General features: G+C 41.1%; 1 protein-coding gene across 1 annotated transcript; it reads left to right on the forward strand.

The window, feature by feature from the left end:
- Nucleotides 1-6,307: 6,307 nt before the first annotated feature.
- LOC116502527 (vomeronasal type-2 receptor 26-like) lies at nucleotides 6,308-22,185 on the forward strand. Its single transcript, XM_032208407.1, has 3 exons — nucleotides 6,308-6,382; nucleotides 14,025-14,082; nucleotides 21,281-22,185. Exons 1-3 carry the CDS (start codon nucleotides 6,308-6,310, stop codon nucleotides 22,183-22,185), a joined length of 1,038 nt encoding a protein of 345 aa, XP_032064298.1.
- Nucleotides 22,186-23,156: the final 971 nt, after the last annotated feature.

A 23,156-nucleotide genomic window follows, 5' to 3' on the forward strand; every position in this document is an offset into this window, starting at 1 on the left:
CTGTCATCCTTTCTTGTTCTGCTGGCCAAGTTCTCATCTGTGCCATGCGGCTGGGAGTTTCTCCCCCATTCCCTGACTCTGACCTCCACTCGCAGCCTGGAGAGATCATCCTTCAATGCAACGAAGGCTCTGTCATCATGTTTTATATTGTCCTTAGCTACATGGGTTTCCTAGCTGCCATCTGCTTCACAATGGCTTTCCTGGCCAGGAATCTGCCTGGGGCCTTCAATGAAGCCAAGCTGATTACCTTCAGCATGTTGATCTTCTGCAGTGTCTGGGTCTCCTTCCTGCCCACCTACCTGAGCACCAAGGGGAAATCCATGGTGGCTGTTCAGGTCTTTTCCATATTGGCCTCCAGTGCTGGACTGCTGGTCTGCATCTTCTTCCCCAAGTGCTACATTATCATCCTGAGACCAGATCTAAACACTAAGCAACATATGATGACAAAATCTGGGAAATGACTGTGAAATTATTTCTTAGGGTCATAGCATTTAATTATTCATTATTATTGTGTTTCCATTTGTTTGACAATTTAGGCTTATTAAAACTGAAGAAAATAAATATGTGAAGTTTGTTAGTCAAACAAAAATTCAAGAGAATCACTAAATAATAAAATAAATGAATTAATAATTAATTTTTATGTTTTTTAAACTGTCAGTAGTCCTCCTTTACCTCAGCACACAGGTCAGCCAATATTTGGATTAAGCCAATCCAAAGAGAAAAGGCACAAAAGACAGAAATATTTCATTACCAAATGAGGCAACATCTTAAGTGCAGTAAATTCATTAGCCTAGCAGCTATAAGATTTGATGAAATAAATAAAACATTTAAAAAGTGCTCTTCTAAGTTGACAGAACTATTTTATAAGTATTTTTATTGTATTTTAACTAGAAATTCATTTTTGACTATGTTCAAAGGAGAGCAGCTTTATAATGTTTCATGCATTCCAGAACAAAACTTTCCTAAACCCATTGGTCAGCAGTTTCTTTCTTCATCACAGTTATACATATCTTAATAAATCGAATAGAGCAATTTAAAACAATTGATCCCTTTTAATAGTTTCAACAACACAGAGATGAACAGAGCTAAATGCAAGTGTTTCGAATTGACTCATCAGTACCTACATCACAATAACTCGGTTAAAATCTGCCTCAAATATAAGATCTGGCAAGAGCATTAATTAAGCGTCTAACATATGCAGGAAAACAACCAATGGCAAGCCTTATGCCCATGGGAGGCATAGATTAACGTAAAGCTTTTTCTGCACGCACAAGGGAGGCTTCAAACAGTTAATGACAACTGTTTTTTTTTTATTTTTGCCCATCAAGACAGACTATTAATGACTTTGTGGATCATCAGAACAGCTGTCATCCTAACCTGAAAGTCACCATTGAGTATGAAGTAGATGACCTGTTGCCCTTCCTGGATCAGAGATGGTATTCTACCAGTTCAGACCAGTTCACCCGATCCAGTAGCAGAAATTGTGGCTGGCCCCACCCACCTACCTCGGCTCTACAGTGTCCCATTGAGGCCCCGTTTTTCACCAAAATTGCATTCACAGAAGTCTGTGCGCATGCACGGTGGTGTCATGTGGGCGCGCAACATGCATACGCTCACATTTGTGAACTGGTAGGGAAGATAAGTGAATATTACCCCTGTCCTGGATATACTGATCATATGAAGGAGTGATGGGTCCATTAAAAAAATGGTATATAGGAAGTCAACATGGTCCGGCCAATATCTGAATTTCACAAGCTTTACCCCAATTAAGTATAAATGTGCAGTGGTACCGACACTATTTACATGAGCATATCAAATTTGCACTGAGGAATGTTTAAAGAAGAACTGGAATTGTTAACCCAAACACTCTGCTCAAATGGGTATCCAAGGTGTTTTATTGACAGGCACAAAGTAAGAGAACCAAAGCCAGGAGTTCCAACTGCCAGTAAAAATAAGGTATTTATTGAGCTGCACTTAAAGGATGATCCATTAGCACGTCTGACGACTTGATGTTTAAACACCTTAATCAAAGCAACATTCAATACGGCTGAGCTTCACATATTACATCAAACCCAGAGGCTACCCCTGCCTCTAAGTAAGGAAGCACAACATATCAGCGCCAAAACTCATTGTATTTACCAATTGGTTTGTAATTGTGGAGACAATTACATTGATTTTAAGAATAAAGGAGCATCTTCTGAAATGGGTCCAGACCACCTTGAGAAATCCAACAACAGAAAATTATGGCCATAAAATGTCTTCTTTGGCCATTGCGAGCCACTTACTATCTCCAGGTCACCATGTGGATAAAAACTCTGCTTTTAAGGTTTTACTGCGCCAGAGGAACTCTTGTTTCCTGCGGTTTGCTGAGTGGGTTGCCACTAACTGATGAAACCTCCCTTGTGCATGCATAAACAGCTTTACGTCAATTTATGCTTCCTGTGGGCATACAGCTTGCCATTGGTTTCTTTCCTGAGTGTGTTATAGGCTTAATTAATGCTCTTGCTAGATCTTATATCTGAGGTTGAGTTTTTAACCATGTTATTGGAATGCAGGTACTGATGAGTCAATATGAAATACTTGCAGCTACCTCTGTTCGACTTTTGGTTGTATTGCTTCAATCAAATGGAATATATATTTATTCCAAAATTTAGTATGGATATATCACCAAAATTTAAAATTGTCGATATAGGAAGAATGGAGGCCATGAGCAGGAACCCACTAGTCTTCATTTAATGTTAAATATTTTCTCAATTCCATCCTTCCAGACTTCATGAAATAGAAAAATACTCAATTGTGTTTTCTCGGTCAGTTCAACAAAAAAATAATTATGATTTCATGAGAACAGAATAGAATGGAATGGAATAGAATAGAACAGAACAGAATAGCAGAGTTGGAGGGGACCTTGGAGGTCTTCTAGTCCAACCTCCTGCTTAGATAGGAAACCCTTTGTGTTTTCCTGTGGACTGACTCATTAGATTATAAATAATAAGGTGGATAGAAAGGTTGTTGTTTTTTCTTGACACTGTTGTTTTTCCATATTCATGTAAGACACTGAGATTCTTTATATTTTGAAGTTAGTTTATTAAGTAAATATTGAGCTGTGAGGTCTGCAGCTATGCATAGCATTGGTGTGCCCTGATTTCTTGCCACATACATACAATAACTGGTTTAGAGGGATCCAATAGCTCTTCTTCTTATTCTGTGGATGTTGCGTTTCTGTGAGGTCTTTTTGTTCTTGGAGTATGTGGGTCAGTTTTGAGCGAGATTAAATTTATTTTCTGGAGGGACTGGGACCTTTACACACATACACGCCTTGGCCTAGAATATAGAACTGGGGATTTGAGTGAGAAGGAAGAACTGAAAGAAACAAAGATTTACATGGAGTGTCAGCAGTAATATTGGGAGTTTAGCTGACACAAATTCCTTGGGCAGATGTGATCAGAGAACTCCTCTTTCAATTGAGATTTGGGGCAAAAATAACCACCATGTTTTACAGGCTGATTGTTGTTGTTATTGTTAGTCATGCAGTCATGTCCGACCCATCGCAAACCCATGGACAATGTTCCTCTAGGCCTTCCTACCCTCTATCATCCCCCAGAGTCTATTTAATCTCATGCTGATTGCTTCAGTGACTCCATCCAGCCACCACATTTTCTGTCATCCCCTTCTTCTTTTGCCCATAATCATTTCCGGCATTAGGCTCTTCTCCAGTGAGTCCTTCCTTTTCATTAGGTGGCCAAAGTACTTGAGTTTCATCTTCAGGATCTGGCCTTATAAAGAGCAGTCAGGGTTGATCTCCTCTAGGACTGACTGCTTTGAATGCTTTGCAGTCCAAGGGACTCACAGGAGTCTTCTCCAGCACCATAGTTCAAAGGCCTCAATTCTTTGGCGCTCAGCCTTTCTTATGGTCCAACTTTCACCAGCCGTACATAGCAACTTGGGAAACCATAAACTTTACTATACACCCTTTTGTTGACAGAGTGATGTCTCTGCTTTTTAGGATGCTGTCTAGATTTGCCATAGCTTTCCTCCCCAGGAGCAAGCGTCTTTTAATTTCTTGGCTGCAGTCCTCATCTGCAGTGATCTTGGAGCCCAGGAAAATAAAATAGGTGGGGAAGAAACTCCATTTCTTCCCCACCTATTTGCCAGGAATTGACAGTGCCGGAGGCCATGATCTTACAGCCTGATTACCAGCTGCAAAAGAGACAAAGAGATTGGACAGCCATTTGTCTGCTTTATCAGGTGGAGTGGACTAGAAGACACACAAACACACAGACACACACACAAACACACCAAGATACCTTTCAACTCTGTTATTCTGCTTAATGCTGGGACTAAAAGAGACCTTGTCTGACTTGAAGAATGGTGGAGGAAGGGAAGAGGAATGGCAGCAAAAGCAGGCTGTGCAAAATCAAAGCCTTAAAGGACTTTGTGCAAACCTATTTCTGCTAGGCATAAGCACCCAGATTGTGGACAATGTGGCAAGGTAGATGAGATGCTCAGACAAATAAAGCCACGATCTTACCAAATAGCCTGCTTAACAGGCCAAGATATTGATGAAACCCCAGAATATCTATTTGATGGGAAGGAGTCTTTTGAGGAATTAAGCATGGCTTCAGGTTGACACAGATTGGAACTGAAGGTATTCTGACTTAGGCTTCCCAAGAGCATAAAGCAAACTCTTTGTCCTGACAAAAACCAGTTTTATTAATCTACTGTGAATTCTGCTCATTCACATCCAGCAAAGTGTTTCCCAGGAGGATTTACAGTCATAGACCTTATCTGGTGTAGAGAGCTGCCAGGCCGATACCTGCAAAACTTGGCAAGGAGTCTCTGAGAGTCACAAGCAAACAATTTCTCTCCTGCAAACTCCCCTCCCCTTTTGCTCCTCTTTTATTTCCTCTGGGAGGGGCCATTCAACATTCACCTGTGGCCTTACTCCAAATCGACCCCTGTTCTTTAGCTGTTCCTTTGCTTGGCAACACTGGACATGTGCACACTGGCAACAGGCTCCAGTTGTTCATCTGCCTCACTGATGTCTTATTCTGAAGGCAGCTGCTAACTGGCATATGGTTCTGGCCTCCTCTCTGCTCCGAGACCCACAACAGAAGGGGGAGGGGTAGTGATAGATGGGGTTTTGTAGCCAACAGAAAATAACTCTCTGGAGACATTCCAATGGCTGGCTGACCAGAGGAGGAGGAAAGATGTAACCAGGCAACCAGCCAGTAATGAGGTTGGACAATATGATTTATTGCTTTGAGAAAACAGGAAACGTTTGCTTTTAAGGTGGTGGAAAGCATGGGAATATTCAGAACTGGCTTCCTACCAGTTAGTGCCAAGATGATATCTCCAAGTTGTTCTTTGAGGAATCAACCTGCCTCAGAATCCTGTTTTGAAATGGCTGCATTACTTGGAACCTTGACAGGAGGTGAGCATGTGCAAATGTGGCAAAAAGATTTGAGGGAAAATACGAAGAAATGTGGCATGGAGCTTTTACTAGGAGCTTGAAGGAGCAGGTGAAGGAGTCAGAAAGAAATCATCAATGAAGGAAGGAAAGGACTCATTAAATTTGCAGATGACACTAAACTAGCAGGAATCGCTAACACCACAGAAGACAAGCTCAGGCTCCAAAAAGTACTTGAAAGACTTGTGCAATGGCCCCTATCCAACAAAATGAAATTTAATGTGGAGAAAAGCAAGGTTTTAATGAAAGTTTCAATTCTGACTGTAAAGGGGGAAGAGGAAACTGAGATTTCAGTTCCAGAGAAAATTGTTCCCTACTTTTATCATTAGATGTTCCTTAGTGTTTAGATCTGGCCTCAGGGTGATAATGTAGCACTTGTGGAAGAAGATGCAGACCAGCAATCCAGCACTGGAGGCCAAGATGGAGAAGAACTGAACAGCCACCATGGATTTCCCCTTGGTGCTCAGGTAGATGGGCAGGAAGGAGATCCAGACACTGCAGAAGACCAGCATACTGAAGGTGATCAGCTTGGCTTCATTGAAGACCCCAGGGAGGTTCCTGGCCAGGAAAGCCACTGTGAAGCAGATGGCAGCTAGGAAACCCATGTAGCTAAGGACAATATAAAACATGATGACAGAGCCTTCGTTGCATTGCAGGATGATTTCTCCAGGCTGGGAGTGGAGGTCAGAGTCAGGGAATGGGGGAGAAACTCTCAACCATGTGGCACAGATGAAAATTTGTACACTGGAACAAGAAAGGATGATGGAGTTGGCCAAGCTCTTCCTCAACCATCTCTTTATTCTATTTCCTGGTTTTGAGGCCAGAAAGGCCAGAACCACCATGACTGTTTTGGCCAAAACAGAAGATATGACTACTGTGAAGACAATGCTGAACATTGTTTGTCGGAGAAGGCAGGTGACTTTTCTTGGTTTTCCAATGAAGAAAACGGAAAATAGGAAGCAAAGCATCAGGAAGACCAGTAGGATGTAGGAGAGGTCCCGGTTGTTGGCTTTGACAATGAGAGTTTCTAAGTATTTAAGCAATATGATTAAAATCAAGGCTGTAGTTAAGAACAAGAGTAGGGCAAAGGAGACCAGGATGATACCCAGATGTTCTTCATAAGACAGAAAAGTTATTCTTTTGGTGATACATTGAACTCAGTTCTTGGTTGGATGTTGATCTTCTGGACACTTGGTGCACTTTTCAGTATCTGAGGAATAGAAAGCAATATACATTTTTTCATAAACTTTCACATTTCAAGAAAGATCTGCGCGTGTGCGAAGAGGAGAAGAATGGTGGCCAGGCCTTCTCCGTCCTGAGACGATCTGACAGAAGAACGCTGGGAGCCCCTGAAGTCGGCTTCTTATCGCCCCCGCTGAGGCCCCCCGGGATGTATTTTGGGTTATAGTCATATCAAGACTATAACTAAGAAAACCATAGTAAATGGTAAATAAAAGCCTGTATACATATATAAACTATTTATCTTCCTGCCCAGCCTAAGAAGCTTATAGCCCAGGGGAAAAACCAATATACAGTATATTACTATAAAACAACAACACAAGAAAATGCACAAGAAAAATACCTGGCACCACAACTACCCTTCCCTGAGGCAACCCAATACATTCACACCCTGCACTGATTTCAAATTATCCAAATGGCTGTACATGCACATTTAACATGAATATTCTTATTGAAGCTAGATACTCGCCTTCCTGAGTGGAGATGGTCCCCTCGGGACAAGGAACACAATTGTAACAGCAAACTGGCTCTCCTTCCCGAACCTGCTTGACAAATCCATGTTTACAATTTTCCACGCATTTGGACTGAGGTAAAGACAAAGAAGAAAAACAAAGAGTGCCAAGGAAAATGTGTTAGGACTAACCATCTATGGAAAATGGAGGTCAAAAGGACTTCCGGTTATACTTCCAGAACCTTCAGAAGCCTGATTTGCCAGCTCTGTAGTCAGCTCCAACCTCTCTCTGTTGGAGTTCCAAATTTGAATCACAGCCACCCTGAATGGGTGGTGAAGTACAGTGGGACTGCCTGGCAGGTAGAGGAGAGCTGCATCTCCCCTCTCTGACTTGGAAAGTGCCCCCTATCTGAAGACAAGGAGCAGTGGCAGCCAAAATGGCTGCCATGAAGCCGGAGCAGCATGAATACCCAAGATTGGAGTGGAGAAAGTGAATGCAGTGCGATCTGGATGAGAACATAAGTTTTATTGGACCTTGACCCCAGAAATCCAGGAAATATATTTAAAGTTATTTGTTGAAGCACAAAAGAAAAATACTAGAGAATTGAAGGAAGAAAAAAATTGTTTTTTAAACGATAAAAAATCCTTGGTTTTAAAAGTTAAAAGACATGATATTGAGAGCATTTTAAAACACTGCAATTAAAGTCTTGCATTTCTTTTTATGAATACATAATAGTCACATCCATGTGACTATTCCATCTTTGGAATCTCATCACTCTCCATGGATCATGGAGGATTTGAGGGAAATGCAATGAATTGTAATTGTAATTGTAATTTAATAAATTTATATGCCACCCAATCCCGTAGGACTCCAGGCAGCTTACAAAAACAAGATAAAAAGTTAAAAAGAGAAAAAGAGAAACAAATTTAAAAGCAATGCACCATACACTCAATCTAGGTGGGGCTGGACCTCGTTCAGCAAAGAAATTAGCTAGACTGTTAAGCACATCTATCAATTACATGGGATTCCTCGCAGAATTATATCAGAGAGGTGTCCAATTCATGGCTAAGTGCTGGCAGGAGTTTATAAAAGTGATTGGGTCATCCCAAGAGTTAAGTTCTGGTTTTCATCTGAACATGAATGGGCCAGCGAAATACATGAACACAATGACTGGCCAATATTTGAGATGTTATGTAAATTACCAGCAATCAAATTGGGCAGAGCTGTTACCATTCACTGAAGTCACTTACAACAATGCAGTGGATAATAGCATGAGACCATGCTTAATTCTTTGTAAGAATTAAGTCCAGCATGTCTGTTCCTCTAGTTCCCTCTTGTACCTTTTGGTCAACAAAGTTGTCAGATTTGCACCCAAGGAATTTTTCCCAAGTTCTTTTTGAGTGTGTTAAAATCAGAAGAAGGTGGCTCTTCCCAAACCAGCACTGCCTTTCGATATTGAGCAGAACTTCAAAAGGCTAATTTGGCTGATGTGAGGTCCAATGGTATAATTGGACATCATCAACATGTAAAACAGTGTCACCAGTCAATAATCCATGAAGCTGGTTAAGATGGATACTATGTTAGATCATGAGAGATCATTTAGCACAAGTATGGAGGCACCACCTCTGCCCAAGCTGTGTCTTAGGTGACTGATAAGCACAACCAAGACATCAGGAACAGGAAGGCCAAAGCAACACCCTGGCCATCCACAAAACCAGAAGAAAGGCCACCATGTACTTCAAAATTAGTTTTTGGATGTTTATGGCAAGTAATCAGGTCACAACATCCACCACACTGTGGGCATCACCATCATTTCAGCTGCAGACGACACAGTCCATTGTTTACTACAAAACTAAGAAACTTCAAAATATAAAAGATCTTAGTGTCTTATGTGAATATGGAAAGGCAATAGAGGGAGTGTAAAAACACATAACTTCTGCCATCGTTTTCCCACTATTTGTCCACTTTCCCATTATTTATTTCATTATTTATCCACTTTACCACTATTTAGCTAATGGTAAAGACTGGGTGTCTTTTTCCTGTCTCTTAGTCAGCTCTCATCTCAAAATTGATATTCCTAGAATCAACAGGAAATAAAATTTCACTTCAGTCAAAAAGCAATCAGCTCCCATTTAGGTTTACTATACGGACACACAATATTTAAAACAAATACACAAAAGTGCCCTACTCATACTTTTAGGCGGGGTACTGATTGAATCCTTGTGGTTAGAAGACAGGCACTGCTAGAGTTAAGTGTCACTAACCTAGAATAGCATCAAACCGCAAAGCTCTGAGTGACCTTCCCCAGCAGTCTCTGGGGACAAGAGACCACATTGAAAAACAGCAGAAGACAATTTCCTGAGTGTTGAACTTTCTTCCTCCACTTTCCACTTTCTGGACATGTCCTGACAAGAAGCACCACAACGACTACAGAACATTGGCCCGAGGGGAGTCTCTGTGATTTTTAACTAACATGCTTTTTTCTAGCTACCTCTTTCCACATGGAGCTCTGGGAAAACTTCAGGGTCCCCAGAGGAATCGTTGCTTTTCCCTATAATTATCCCCAGCCCAGCCATTGAGACTTCTTCAATGAGTGCTTTTGATGTACATGTCAGACTGAGACAACATAGAAGAAATCTTGCACCAGAAAAAGACAAATGTCTCATGCTCTGTGTTGCACAAAATTTGTGATAGGCAGGGGCTCTGCTCTTGAACGTACTTTTCTCTTCTTTCCAGGCAGAGCTTTGTTGACCTCTGTCTGAATCAGGAAAACCACTAGCATTTCTATCCTCTGAGAGTGCTTTTCTTCTTCTTGTTCCTGTTCTTGTTGATAAATGGGAGGAGGATTGATGCAACTCCATGAATTATGCTACTCCTGATTCTGCTTCTGGTGCTGCTGTTCTCCCAGCCAGTCTCTGGGAAACTTAGAATGAAGTGCCCATGGAGTTTTGAGCACCACAACCAAAATAAACTAGGGAGCTATTATAGGCCAGGAGATCATGTCGTTAGTATAGTCACCACTTCAACATCATTATCAGAAGTAATGTTGTCTTTCAACATGACTCCTTCAAATCAGTTTCCTGTGTAAGTCATTTAGCATGATAGAGTTGCATTCCCTCCATTTGCAGTTTTAACAACTGCATATGGAGTTTGTCTTCTTTCCTTTTATGTTACTTACTCCTACATTACAAAACCTGTCTATTTTTTTTAACGTTTTGATGATATATTTATGACCATTAAACCCAGCCCACCTTCTCAGCATTCACAAAATTAAATGGTAGTCGGTGAATATAGACTTGCTTCTATTTTGAATGAATATTGTCATTTAAGTATAATGTGGTAGGTTAAAAAAAAGAGAAATATTTTTTTTAAAAATGTTGCTGTTGATGGTAATGATGATAATGTCAGATGCAAGTAACAAAGAACATCCATTGAGCTTAAAGCACAAAAGAGATAATTTTTGCTACATCTACAAGAATCTAGTCAATTAATGGTCAGTGCTAAATTGGAACTAGATAAGGGTCAATGGGATTCATGGGGGGAGGATGGACGTGGGTCTTTTGAAATAAAACTTCTAGCTCTCCTTGCCATTCTCCTACAGATAACTTGAATAGCTTTTTTAATGCTAGGCCTGAATACTATTACCAAAGACTTCTAAGATTTGTTTTTGCTATTGAAATGATAAACAAGAACTCTCAACTGCTGCAAAATCTCACACTTGGCTACAACATCTGTGACAACTATTTGAGCGCCATTGGCACTTCAGATGCCTTGATGGACATGCTCTCTACCGGAGAAGCCAATGTTCCCAACTACAGCTGTGGAAGGAAGGATAAACTTTTGGCTGTCCTTGATGGATCTGACAATGACTTCTCCATCCAGATGTCAGCATTAGTAGGTCCCTACAAAGTCCCACAGGTGTGTGTGTGTGTATGTGTGTGTGTGCATTTGTTTGTTTGTTATCTAGCTGATAGAGGGTTTATAGCAGTGGTGGGTTCTGGATCTCGTTGCAACTGGTACGGGTACAATGAGGCCCAGCATCCTCCATATGAATGCACATGGCACGTGCATGTATATTACCATCCAGCGAAACTTCTGCGAGCCTCCGTGATGCTCCAGCTGCTCAGTGAAGCATTGCCCAAGCACTGTACAAGCCATGTGCATGCACAGAAGCGCCGAAGAGTTTAAAGACAGGTAAGGAGTGTGTGTGGGCGGATGGCCCCTCCGGAGCAATATACCAGAATGGTATCCAGTGCTCTGGGCAGGATCCGGTACGCCCGTACCGGGGCATACCGCCTGCAACCCACCACTGGTTTGTAGTGGTGATGAGTGAGCAATTAATCCATTCATAGCTTCTGTATAGAATTCAAGGATGGCTTTTTGCCGTGACCATTGTAAGACTCATGGTTTGGCCTTGGGATTCTTAGTGAGGAAGGGGCCAAATTCAGAGCAGTCCCTTCCTCTTATGAGACCATCCTCATTACTTTGCTGTAATTGGCAGCACAGCTGTGAAGTTTAAGCGTTCCACTGGGTACTATCAAAGGGCTTTCTGTTAAAAGGACTGTGCAGCAGTGATGGGAAGCTTGCATTTTATCCATGCCTTTTTCATAATAAGATTTTCAATGGTGAGCAAATATCAAGTTTGTGAAGATAATGCCAGTGGATTACCTTAACTATATTTGACAAACAACTTGAGTATACATAACTATCACTAGCATTAATTAACCATTTTATTAAATAAAATTACAAGCATATTAGCCAACATATATTTTACCCTAATCTGTCCATCATACAATTCATCATAAGGGCTTGGTGAGCAATAGAGCCCCCAGAGAGGATTTTATCATCTGAATTATTCAATCAATATCCCAACTATTCTCTGGTTCATTCACAAATATAAATCATAGCTGCCATATTCCAGTTGGGTGGAAGATGGTAATGGTAGTTTCAATACATAAAAATGGAATAAAGGGGAACCTATGAATGAAAGCCCATTAGTCTAATAGATAGTGTGGCTAAATTAAATGCATGTTTCTTATTGAATAGGATTGGCAGTGCGCAGATGAAAAGTGCATCCTTGCAGAAGTACAGGCTGCTTTAGACAAAGTCAATCCACTATTGACAAATATTTTGCCCTTAACCATTAACCTCCAAAAATGTACCAGTCAGAGGAAACAATGGTTTGCTGCCTTTAGAGATCTTAGTTCAGGATCTGACACAGTGAACAGAAATATTATGGAGGAAATTGATTTCCCTTAAACTGGAACCTGGACTTTTGGCCCAGATCAAAACCCTTTTGACAAGCATTTGTCTGAGAGTGAGATTTGGGCTCAGTGGAGCCATGACAAATAGGATCAATATTTACCAAGGGGTAAGAAATGGGTGCATACTTCAACCATGGTTCTTCAGTGTAAATATTGATTGCTTACCAGGAGTGATGAAGGATCATGAAGTACATTTGCCTAAATCACTAATTCATACTCCTTGTTGTATGCTAATAATAAGATATTATCACCCTACTTGCAAATTGGTTTGTGTAGATTGTTAAGAAGACTTGGCTCTTACTTTCATAATAATTCATTGATATTAATAAATCAAAGACAAAAATTATCATCTGTGGAAAATGGCATCCTAGTCATAGGTGACTTTTCAAACAATTTTCCTTATCTGGAGTAGTTTTCTCTGCAACAGGATGTTGGCCCAATCATAATCAAAGTATCTTACTTAGAGCAAGGTCATGACTCAATGCATTGCTTAAACAAAAAAAAATCATAGCTCTCCATCTTCCTTAGCTCCAATCGTTAAAGTCTATAAGCCAAGCTTGAAGCTGAATTGAAACATTTCAGTTCAGATCTGCATACCTGAGTCTGATTGCAGTAAATTGTAAATAATAATATGATTTATGTCCTTTGTTTTTCTTCTTTATTGCTTTAGATGTTTTTTTTAATTCAATTATATTCACTCTTCTCAATATTCTGCATTTTGAATTATTTAGTTTAATGTGGTCTAATGCTTAATAATAAACTATTTTAATTTGTTCACAAGAATTAAGATAGATTTATTAATACGCAAAATTTTGGATTTGATCTTACCCCAAATATGACACAGCAATCTTCTTTGCTTTTTCAGATCAGTTCTGTGTTTGTTCCAGAAGCTCTGGGTGATAAAAATCAGTTCCCCTTTTTCCACCCAATGCTCCCCAGAGAAGGGATCGAGTATCCAGCAATTGTCCAAGTGCTTCTCCATTTCAGATGGACCTTGATTGGTGTCTTTGCTATAGACTCAGAAAATGGAGAGAATTTCATGAGGACTTTTATTCCTATGCTTGTCAGGAATGGAATTTGTGTTGTCATAGCAACAAAGTTCTCAAAACCTTCAATTATAGCAGAACTCAGGGATGGCCTCACTAAGTGGAGACAAGTCAATGTCTTTGTTAACTTCATGGAACGCCAATCCCAACTAACCCAAATTATTCCTTTCTATTTAACAGTTGAAGGTATTCCAGGACCCATTGAAGGGAAAGTCTGGGTCACTGCAGTCGTGGCGGCAATGATAGTGACAAGGAATAAGGTTTACAAACACAACCATAGTATTTGGTACTTCAGCCTTCAGCAGAAAAAAAACCTAAAAGATGTTGCCTATGAACCCATTATCTTTCTAGAGCACCAATTTCCAAATGAATATTTTCACTGTTCCTTTTCAAAGAATGTCTTTTCTGTCAAAGAGCGGAGAAGATGCATGCAGAAAGCTCCAGTGAGGATCCATGGAGAAAGGAGCAAGACACATATCCTAAATGACAGGTTTCCTTACACTGTCATTCAGACTCTGGCTCATATCTTGAATGCTGCCTATTCCTCCAAATATAGAAAGAGAAGCAAGGAGGGCAAAAAGATATTGGTGGCTCCAAAACTCCAGCCATGGCAGGTATGAGCTCCCAACAAAGATTCCATGAGAAGGAATCCAAAGCAGGAGGAGGGGAACCTTCTCAAACTCTTTGAGCTACAAAATGCCAATAGGATTGGTCAATCTAATCACTCAAGAGATAATGTTTCAAACAATGGACATATTTGATAGATGTGTTCTGACATAAAAAAAATCCTACTAAATATAAAAGGCTTGTGTGCATCTTTAAATAAAGTCATGTACAGTATGTATTGATTTGAGATTAATAGAATAGAATTTGAAATTCATACATCACTGAGACCATCTATCTCGTCTCTTCTTAGGGGACTGGAGACTAAAACATAGGAAGAACGGTTGAAGGAACTGGGTATGTCTAGTTAAAGAGAAAGAAGGACTAGGGAAGACATGATAGCAGTCTTCCAATATCTCAGGGGTTGCCACAAAGAAGAGGGAGTCAAACTAGTTTCCAAGGCACTTGAGGGTAGAAAAGAAGCAATGGGTGGAAATTAATCAGGGAGAGAAGCAAAGTAGAACTGAGAAGAAATTTCCTGACAGTTAGAACAATTAATCAGTGGGACAACTTGCCTCAAGAAGTTGTGAATGCCTCAACATTGGAAGTCTTTAAGAAGATGTTGGACAGCCATTTATCTGAAATGGTATAGGGTTTCCTTCCTAGGCAGGGGGTTGGACTAGAAGATCTCCAAGGTCCCTTCCAACTCTGCTATTGTATTATTCTTCTCTGCAGGAATCCCATCTAAAGCATCTCTGTCTGATGTCTTCTCTGTCTTTGCATTAAGGCAACCAATAAAGGGAGACTGAACTTCTTTGATTTCCTTACTCAGCTCTAAAACTGTTCCTCCTATTAGGATGCTTTTCCTCTCATTTAGCCAGAATCTCCTCTCTTGTGATTGATTAATTTTCCCCATGTGCTACCCTCCAGAATAACAGGGAACATCTCTAGATCCTTTGTGCTAAATGTTTAGCAATAGCTATAGCATCTAGACTGATATTATTACTATACTATACTATACTATACTATACTATACTATACTATACTATACTATACTATACTATACTATACTATACTATACTATACTATACTACTATACTACACTACACTACACTACACTACACTACACTACACTACACTACACTACACTACACTACACTACACTACACTATACTAATATATTACTGCTTTACAGCATTCTCGGGGTGGTTTACAATATCAGCATTATTTGCATACTGACCCCAACCATTTTATAGCTCTGAAGGATGGAAGGCTGAACCCAACCTTGAGCTGGGTCAGGATTGAACTCCAGGCTGTGGGCATAGTTTTCCTGAAACACTGCATTCTAACTGCTGCTCCACCAGGGCTCAAATTTTCAGTGACCGGAAGAGAGTTTTTATCTCCTTTCTCCAACTCAGAGATAGTTTCAGCTGGAAAAGATCTTCCCAGATTCTTTTTTATTGTCAGCTCCAATATAAACTGGAAATGAGATATTTTTTCCACTGGATTTTACTTATGTATCTCTTTGTAAAGAAAACTATAAATAGTTTGGAAGCTTGTGATTTTTAAACAAAGTCTAAATTCCTTTGTCTAAGACTCCATGCAACTCTTGCATAACAAAATTGGATTGGATTGGATTGGATTTATTTCATTTATATGCCACCATTTTCCCCGAAGGGGACTCAGGGCGGCTCACAATTCAGTCAGGGAAAGGGATACAGACAGGGGATAAAAAGACAAACATAACAGTACACAATTTAAAACACACAAAAACCATACCATTCAAGTAGGGGGGCAGAAGCTCTTTAGCCCCAGGCCTGTCGGAATAGCCAGGTTTTAAGGGCTTTGCGGAAGGCCTGGAGAGTGGTGAGGGTTTGAATCTCCACGGGGAGGGGAGTTCGTTCCAGAGGGTCAGAGCAGCCACAGAGAAGGTTCTCCTCCGGGTAGTCGCCAGTCGGCATTGGCCGGCAGATGGAATTCGGAGGAGGCCTAATCTGTGGGATCTGATCGGTCTATTGGAGGTAATTGGCAGCAGGTGCTCTCTCAAGTACCCAGGTCCAATACCATGAAGGGCTTTATAAGTGACGACTAGCACCTTGAAGCATATCCGAAGACCAATAGGTAGCCAGTGCAGCTCGCGGAGGATAGGTGTTACGTGGGTGAACCGAGGTGCACCCACGATCACTTGCGCAGCTGCATTCTGGACAAGCTGAAGTCTCCGAATGCTCTTCAAGGGCTGCCCCATGTAGAGCACGTTGCAGTAGTCCAGTCTAGAGGTCACAAGGGCACGAGTGACTGTTGTGAGGGCCTCCCGGTTCAGGTAGGGATGCAACTGGTGCAACAAGCGAACCTGGGCAAATGCCCCCCTGGTCACAGCCGACAGGTGGTGTTTGAAAGTCAGCTGTGGGTCCAGGAGGACTCCCAAATTGCAAACCCTGTCTGAGGGGCGTACTGTTTGACCCTCCAGTCTGAGAGATGGAAAACCTGGCCAATTAGTAGGAGGGAAACACACCAGCCACTCGGTCTTATCCGGATTGAGTACAAGCTTGTTACTCATGAAAATCATGATTTATTAATCCGACCTACCTCTTTTAATGAAAATGTAGACAAATAAATTATCAAAGAATTTAATGAAGTTTTTAACCACTGAACTATCATAGCATCAAACCTGCACTTAGAAAGGTCATCACATCAGAAAATAATTTATTAACACTTTGAAGAAATCAAGTTATATCACCAGCATTCCCAGAATCTATATCTTTCAGTTAAGGGATAATCCAAATAACATAGTCCATAATCATACAAACAGCCTGGTACTCAAAGTGTGCTAGCAGTTGCAAAACATACAATAGCTCACGACACTTTCTAACAGCCAGCTTCCAAAACACTCAGATCAGATCAGCCCAGCATCTAACAAACAGAGATCTAACAGTCATTCTGGCTCCCTCTTATGTCCGATTGAGGAAAACAGCAACCAATCACATTTTACAGTATGATTTAAAGAAAAAGGTATAGCATTGTTACATGATTTATATATTGCCAACCCAACCGTTAGATTATATTCCTAATAGAGAACATTTTCTATAGTTAACAGGTTTTGTTAATTATTTATTTGGTGAAAATATATTTGAGAAATTTTGCCTTTCAAAGATTGTAGTAAGATATGGTGTCCTTCTTCAGCATATTTGCAAGTTAAAAACCTGTATAAGAAACATTCATGTGGAAAAACAGCTTCTGGGGTAAAAAACTAAGATTTCTACTTTTAGAATTCTGAGATGCTTCCATTTCAGTTCCATCCCTTTCTGAAGAAGAATGCGTATTTCAATCTTTCTCAAGACAAACTGTACTTGGACCAGAATGGAGACATAGTATCAGATCTGGACATCTTAAGCTGGATAATTCTCCCCAAGGAGGACACCATCCCAATAAAACTGGGGAGTTTTGAAAGACAGAGATTGAATATCAGTAAAGATGCTCTTTTACTGTTTAAGTTGCTTAACAAGGTTGGTGAAATGCTGGTGTCTTTTCTCTATTTTCCAAACCCTTAGGACCCATGTTGTGTTGAGTAGGCCTAGTTACTAATGTGGATGACTTTCACTGAGAATTAAGTGTGAAGTGCAGAACCCTCATAGCAGGAGTGTCAAAGTTGATTTCATTGAGGTCCGCATCAGGGTTGTGTTTGACCTCAGGAGGCCAGGGTGGGCATGATCAGCTTGACATCACTTGCGTCAGGGGCGTCTGCAGTGGCTTGAACAATCTGCCAGTGAAAAAAGGGCTTCTGATCTCCATTTTCAGCTGCAATGGCCTCCTGCAACCCTCTACAAGCAAAAACAGAGCTCAAGAGGGTCACACACGGCTCTCACGAGCTCCATTTTCTCTGGAAGAGGTTCCGTGGGCCGTTCCTTCACTGTTTCTAGAGCGGCCCTGCAGGCCAGATCTAAGCACCCCGTGGGCCACATCCGGCCCACAGGCCTTGAGTTTGACACCCCTGCCTTATAGATTTCTCAGGTGGCTTGAGAGTCATCAGTACTACTGATCATAGATGTTCTTCCTACACTATAATAAGAAACACTGCGTTAGGCTGATTAATGGGATGTTCAGTGACTATATTTTAAGAAATGGATCATGACCCTTCTGTATACTCTCTGCAATCTGGTATCTTCATGAAATGTGTGAGAGTCCCTCAATTGCTGTGGATTTTAGTTCTGATAGATTCATTTGTTTCTTGGCTACACTTAGCAAAGGAGAAAAGAATTATGTAAACCAACATTCAAATTCAAGATTGGAATGAATCCAGTTAAAATGAATAACGACTAGATGGAGGTCCTAATGGACCCAGCGAGAAACAAGCTTTGGCATTAGGATTCACCGAGGCCTGCTTGGGGCCAGTGTCTGCTGAAAGGGAAGGTCGATAGTCTGTGATGTTTTTAAATAGACCAGACCTGGTCAGAATTATCCATGGATCACTTTCACCCCACTGGGATAGGGCAATAGGCCTTCTGCTCCTAGGAAGGAAGTCCAAGGCACTGAATTCATAATCATAAAGACTGATCTGTTATGAGATGCCTTGACCCAGAAAACTGAAAAACTGAATCAAAGAAAAGCCCTTCCTGATATATGAAATAATAGCAATAGCAGTAGACTTATATACCGCTTCATAGGCCTTTCAGGCCTCTCTAAGCAGTTTACAGAGAGTCAGCATATTGCCCCCAACAATCTGGGTCCTCATTTTACCCACCTCGGAAGGATGGAAGGCTGAGTCAACCCTGAGCCGGTGAGATTTGAACCGCTGACCTGCTGATCTAGCAGTAGCCTGCAGTGCTGCATTTAACCACTGCTCCACCTTGGCTCAATAATGAGATATATTTTGAAAGGAAATGCTACTTAGACTTTTCCTTTCGATTGTAAGAGGGCACTTCATTTGAAAAGAGAAAGAACCTTTTCTTGGTTACTTAGCTGGGACATAGAAATATCCCATTCCAATACAGTGTTCCTAATTATGTCCCATGCACTGCAGCTAAAAATTCCTGTTTAAGGGATATGAGGACCCAGATTGTTGGGGGCAATATGCTGACTCTCTGTAAACCGCTTAGAGAGGGCTGAAAGCCCTATGAAGCGGTATATAAGTCTACTGCTATTGCTATTGCTATTGCTATATGTACTCATGACCTCATCTCCATTTCAATTCATTACAATTCTACATATAGTGACTTTGATCTTTTTTCACAAGCATAGCAGCCAAATATATTGAATAAATAAATACATAAATAAATGAATACTCATGTTGACCAAATTTGTCAATGGATGATGAGTCCTAACACATTTTTGTGTGCCTTCTTTTCCTTCTTAGTCTCTGCCTCAATCCAAATGTGTGGAAAATTGTCCTCCTGGATTTGTCAAGAGGGCTCGCGAAAGAGAGCCAGTTTGCTGCTATGACTGTGTTCTTTGCCCAGAGGGGACCATCTCTACTCAGGAAGGTGGGTAACCCTGGAGGACAAGATATTGGATTCAACCACAGCAATGTGACCTTGTCTTGGACTTGGGGTTTGGGAGTGGGATTAGGGTTTAGGGTTTTATTAACACTTATAGGCCGCCCTTTTCCCTGAGGGGACTCAGGGCGGCTTACATAAAATCAAGGGAAGGGATATACAAACAATAACACATACAAAACATAGAGTAAAATAATAAGCAACATTCATTCATCATTCATTATCTTTGTCCCCAGGCCTGACGGGCTAGCCAGGTCTTAAGGACTGTGCGGAAGGCCTGGATGGTGGTGAGGATACGAATCTCCACGGGGAGATCGTTCCAAAGGGAGACATTGATTTGCTATATATGGGTCTGCTCCTGAAGACCACTTAGAACAGTGATGGCGAACCTTTTTCGGCTTGCATGCCAAAAGCGGGGAGAGTGCAGGGGGTCATGCTCAGGCGTGCCACACACCCATAATGCTATGTGCATGACCCCAACACGCATGGGTGCACAACCAGCGCTGCTCCCCATTTTTGGTGTTCTTATTTCGCCCTCCCCAGGCTCCAAAGGCTTTATAAGAGCCTGGGGAGAGTGAAAACAGCTCCCCCTGGTGCTTTCCTGAAGCCTCCGAAGCACAAAAAACCTATTCTATGGGCAAACCAGAAGTTCAGGAACTGACTTCTGTGTTGTTCGTTAGGGCCCGTTTTAGCCCTCCGGATCATTCAAGGAAGATTCCTGGAGGTGTCTGAATGCTCCAGGGGGAGGGGGCACCAAAATGGTCCTATGAGCAAACCGGAAGTCTGTTCCCGAACTTCTGGTTTACCCATAGGGCCAGATTTTCGTGTTCAAGGAAGCCTCCGGAGGCCGAAAAATGGCCTCAAAAGAAGGCTGAAGTCAGCTGTCTAGTGCACGCATGCATGTTGGACAGTTGACAGGGCAACGCCTCTCGTGACCTGACAAATGGCTCTGTGTACCACCTGTGGCAAGCGTGCCATAGGTTTGCCATCACGTATTTAGAACATACAAATGATCCAGACTGCAATGTCTGGAATGTTATTGGTTTTCCCTATATTCAACCCTATTATGTGAGCTGCACAGGCTCATAGTGTTTTTTCCAAGTACAATTCAAATCACTTTAAAGCTGCATTTTGCACAGAATCAAGATCTCAGTCAGATTTCCTGTCCCTGAGGTTATCTGCTTGTCCCACTAGAACAAATACGGTAGGCATGTTCCAAATCCTTTCATAAAATAAGGCTACCTTGTTTTATGAAGACATGTTCTTGGAAGCCTAACTTTTCTGTTGCATTTCCTGCAGTATTAATCAAGTACCTCCTTGAATTCCAAAGGGCCCAGACTCCTCTAAAATTCAGGAGACCTGGTTCTTCTCTTCACCTTTGGGATAAGGTGAGGTTAGTGTAGGATAAGAATATGCTGGTTGCATTAGTGAAGGATTGTTGTGCAATCCTAATGCAAACCCATACAAATTGTATTTTGGGTTTATTTTTTCTGCTTGTTGTTGGTACAGTTATATATATTGGGTGGTCTTTTTGCTGGACTTTTAGCTGCCCTAAGAGAGGTATAAGATAATCAGTCAGACAAATGTTTTATATATGTATGCAGGACCCTATTGACCATTTAGTATGGCACTTTCTTGTCTCTTCTGTCATCCAAAGAAAGTATTTATTGAAATGCAGAGGGAGACAATATAAAAGAAATATTATTTTCTTTTTTCTCAGATACAGAAAAGTGCATCAAATGCCCAGATGATCAATATCCAACAGAGAACAGGGTTCAATGTATCCCGAAAAGGATAACCTTCCTGTCCTATGAAGAACATCTGGGTATCATCCTGGTCTCTTTTGCCCTACTCTTGTTCTTAACTACAGGATTCATTTTAATCATATTCATTGAATACCTAGAAACTCCCATTGTCAAAGCCAACAACCGGGACCTCTCCTTCATCATCCTGGTCTCCCTTCTGCTTTGCTTTTTGTCCTCTTTTTTCTTCATTGGTCAACCAAGGAAAGTCACCTGTCTTCTCCGACAAACGGTGTTCAGCGTTGTCTTCTCAGTAGCTGTATCTTCTGTGTTGTCCAAAACAATCACAGTGGTGTTGGCTTTCCTGGCCACAAAACCAGGGAACAAAGTGAGAAGATGGTTGGGGAAGAGCTTGGCCAACTTCATCATCCTTTCTTGTTCTGCTGTCCAAATTATCATCTGCTGCATTTGGCTAGCAGTTTCACCCCCATTCCCTGACTCTGACCTCTACTCACAGCCTGGAAAGATCATCCTTCAATGCAATGAAGGCTCTGTCGTCATGTTTTATGTCGTCCTTGGCTATATGTGTTTCCTAGCTGCCATTTGCTTTATTGTAGCTTTCCTGGCTAGGAACCTCTCTGGGGCCTTCAATGAAGCCAAGTTGATCACCTTCAGCATGCTGGTCTTCTGCAGCGTCTGGGTCTCCTTCCTGCCCACCTACCTGAGCACCAAAGGGAAATACATGGTAGCTGTTCAGATCTTCTCCATCTTGGCCTCCAGTGCTGGACTGCTGGGCTGCATCTTCATCCCCAAGTGCTACATTATCATCCTGAGGCCAGACCTGAACACTAAGGAACATCTGATGATAAGAGTTCGGAAATAACATTAACATTGTTTCTTAGATTCATGATATTTATTTTTTCATTGCAGTTCTTATTTGCTTATACACTTCCTTTGCATCAATTTGAGAAATACAATGATTTAAAATCAAGAAAGAAACTTACAAAGAGTGCAAAACTAATGAAATTAAATTCCAACATAATAATCGATCAGTAAAATAAACAAATTAATAATCATAATCATAATAGGTGGGATGAATATGGATTTCTTAGTCTGTGTGAATGTGATCTCTGTCTATGAAATAAAAAATAATAATATTGTAAGACTACTGAAATTATATTCCAAATGGTAAAATAAATGAATGAATAATTAAACTTGTTTTCAGCCAGGGAAAACAAGATTCACCAAACAGTGGGGAATCCATTGTTGAACACAGGGGTGTCAAACTGGCAGCCCACGGGCCAGATGCATCACACGCAGACCACATCCACCTCAGCTCCACAAATGATAAAATTGTTGTGAAACATTACATGATGGCAATGTGACAGGGTGAGTTTGATATCCATGGTCTAAACTGAGATAAATATTGAGATCTAAATCTCTTTCAACACTGCTCTCTCCTCTCTATGACTAACTCTTGAAAGTTGATGAGGGTAATAGAGTTGATTGTTAAGAACATGCAGATGATACCCCCCCTCCACTGGCAACACTCTGGATTACCTTCCCCAGTTATTTCTGCACTTGTTTGGTGACATCATGATCTTTGGAAGACTTCTGGATTCCATGATTTTAGTGTTGAGTCATCAATCTCTCAAACACCCTTTCTGGACATGCCCCAAAAGGAATCACTTGATCCAGGAAAGAGGGAAGAAACTACATTGGTTTCTTATCCAAATAAATGACATGATCTGCTGGCCTCTAAATGGGAAGGTTTCAGAAGTCTGCTATATGAATGGGAAAATATTCTATAATGGAAAATGGCAGAAGGTCATGTTTAAGTCTTTACTATCCAGA

Source organism: Thamnophis elegans, chromosome 2, assembly GCF_009769535.1.
Source record: "Thamnophis elegans isolate rThaEle1 chromosome 2, rThaEle1.pri, whole genome shotgun sequence".
NCBI classification, from domain to species: Eukaryota; Metazoa; Chordata; class Lepidosauria; order Squamata; family Colubridae; genus Thamnophis; species Thamnophis elegans.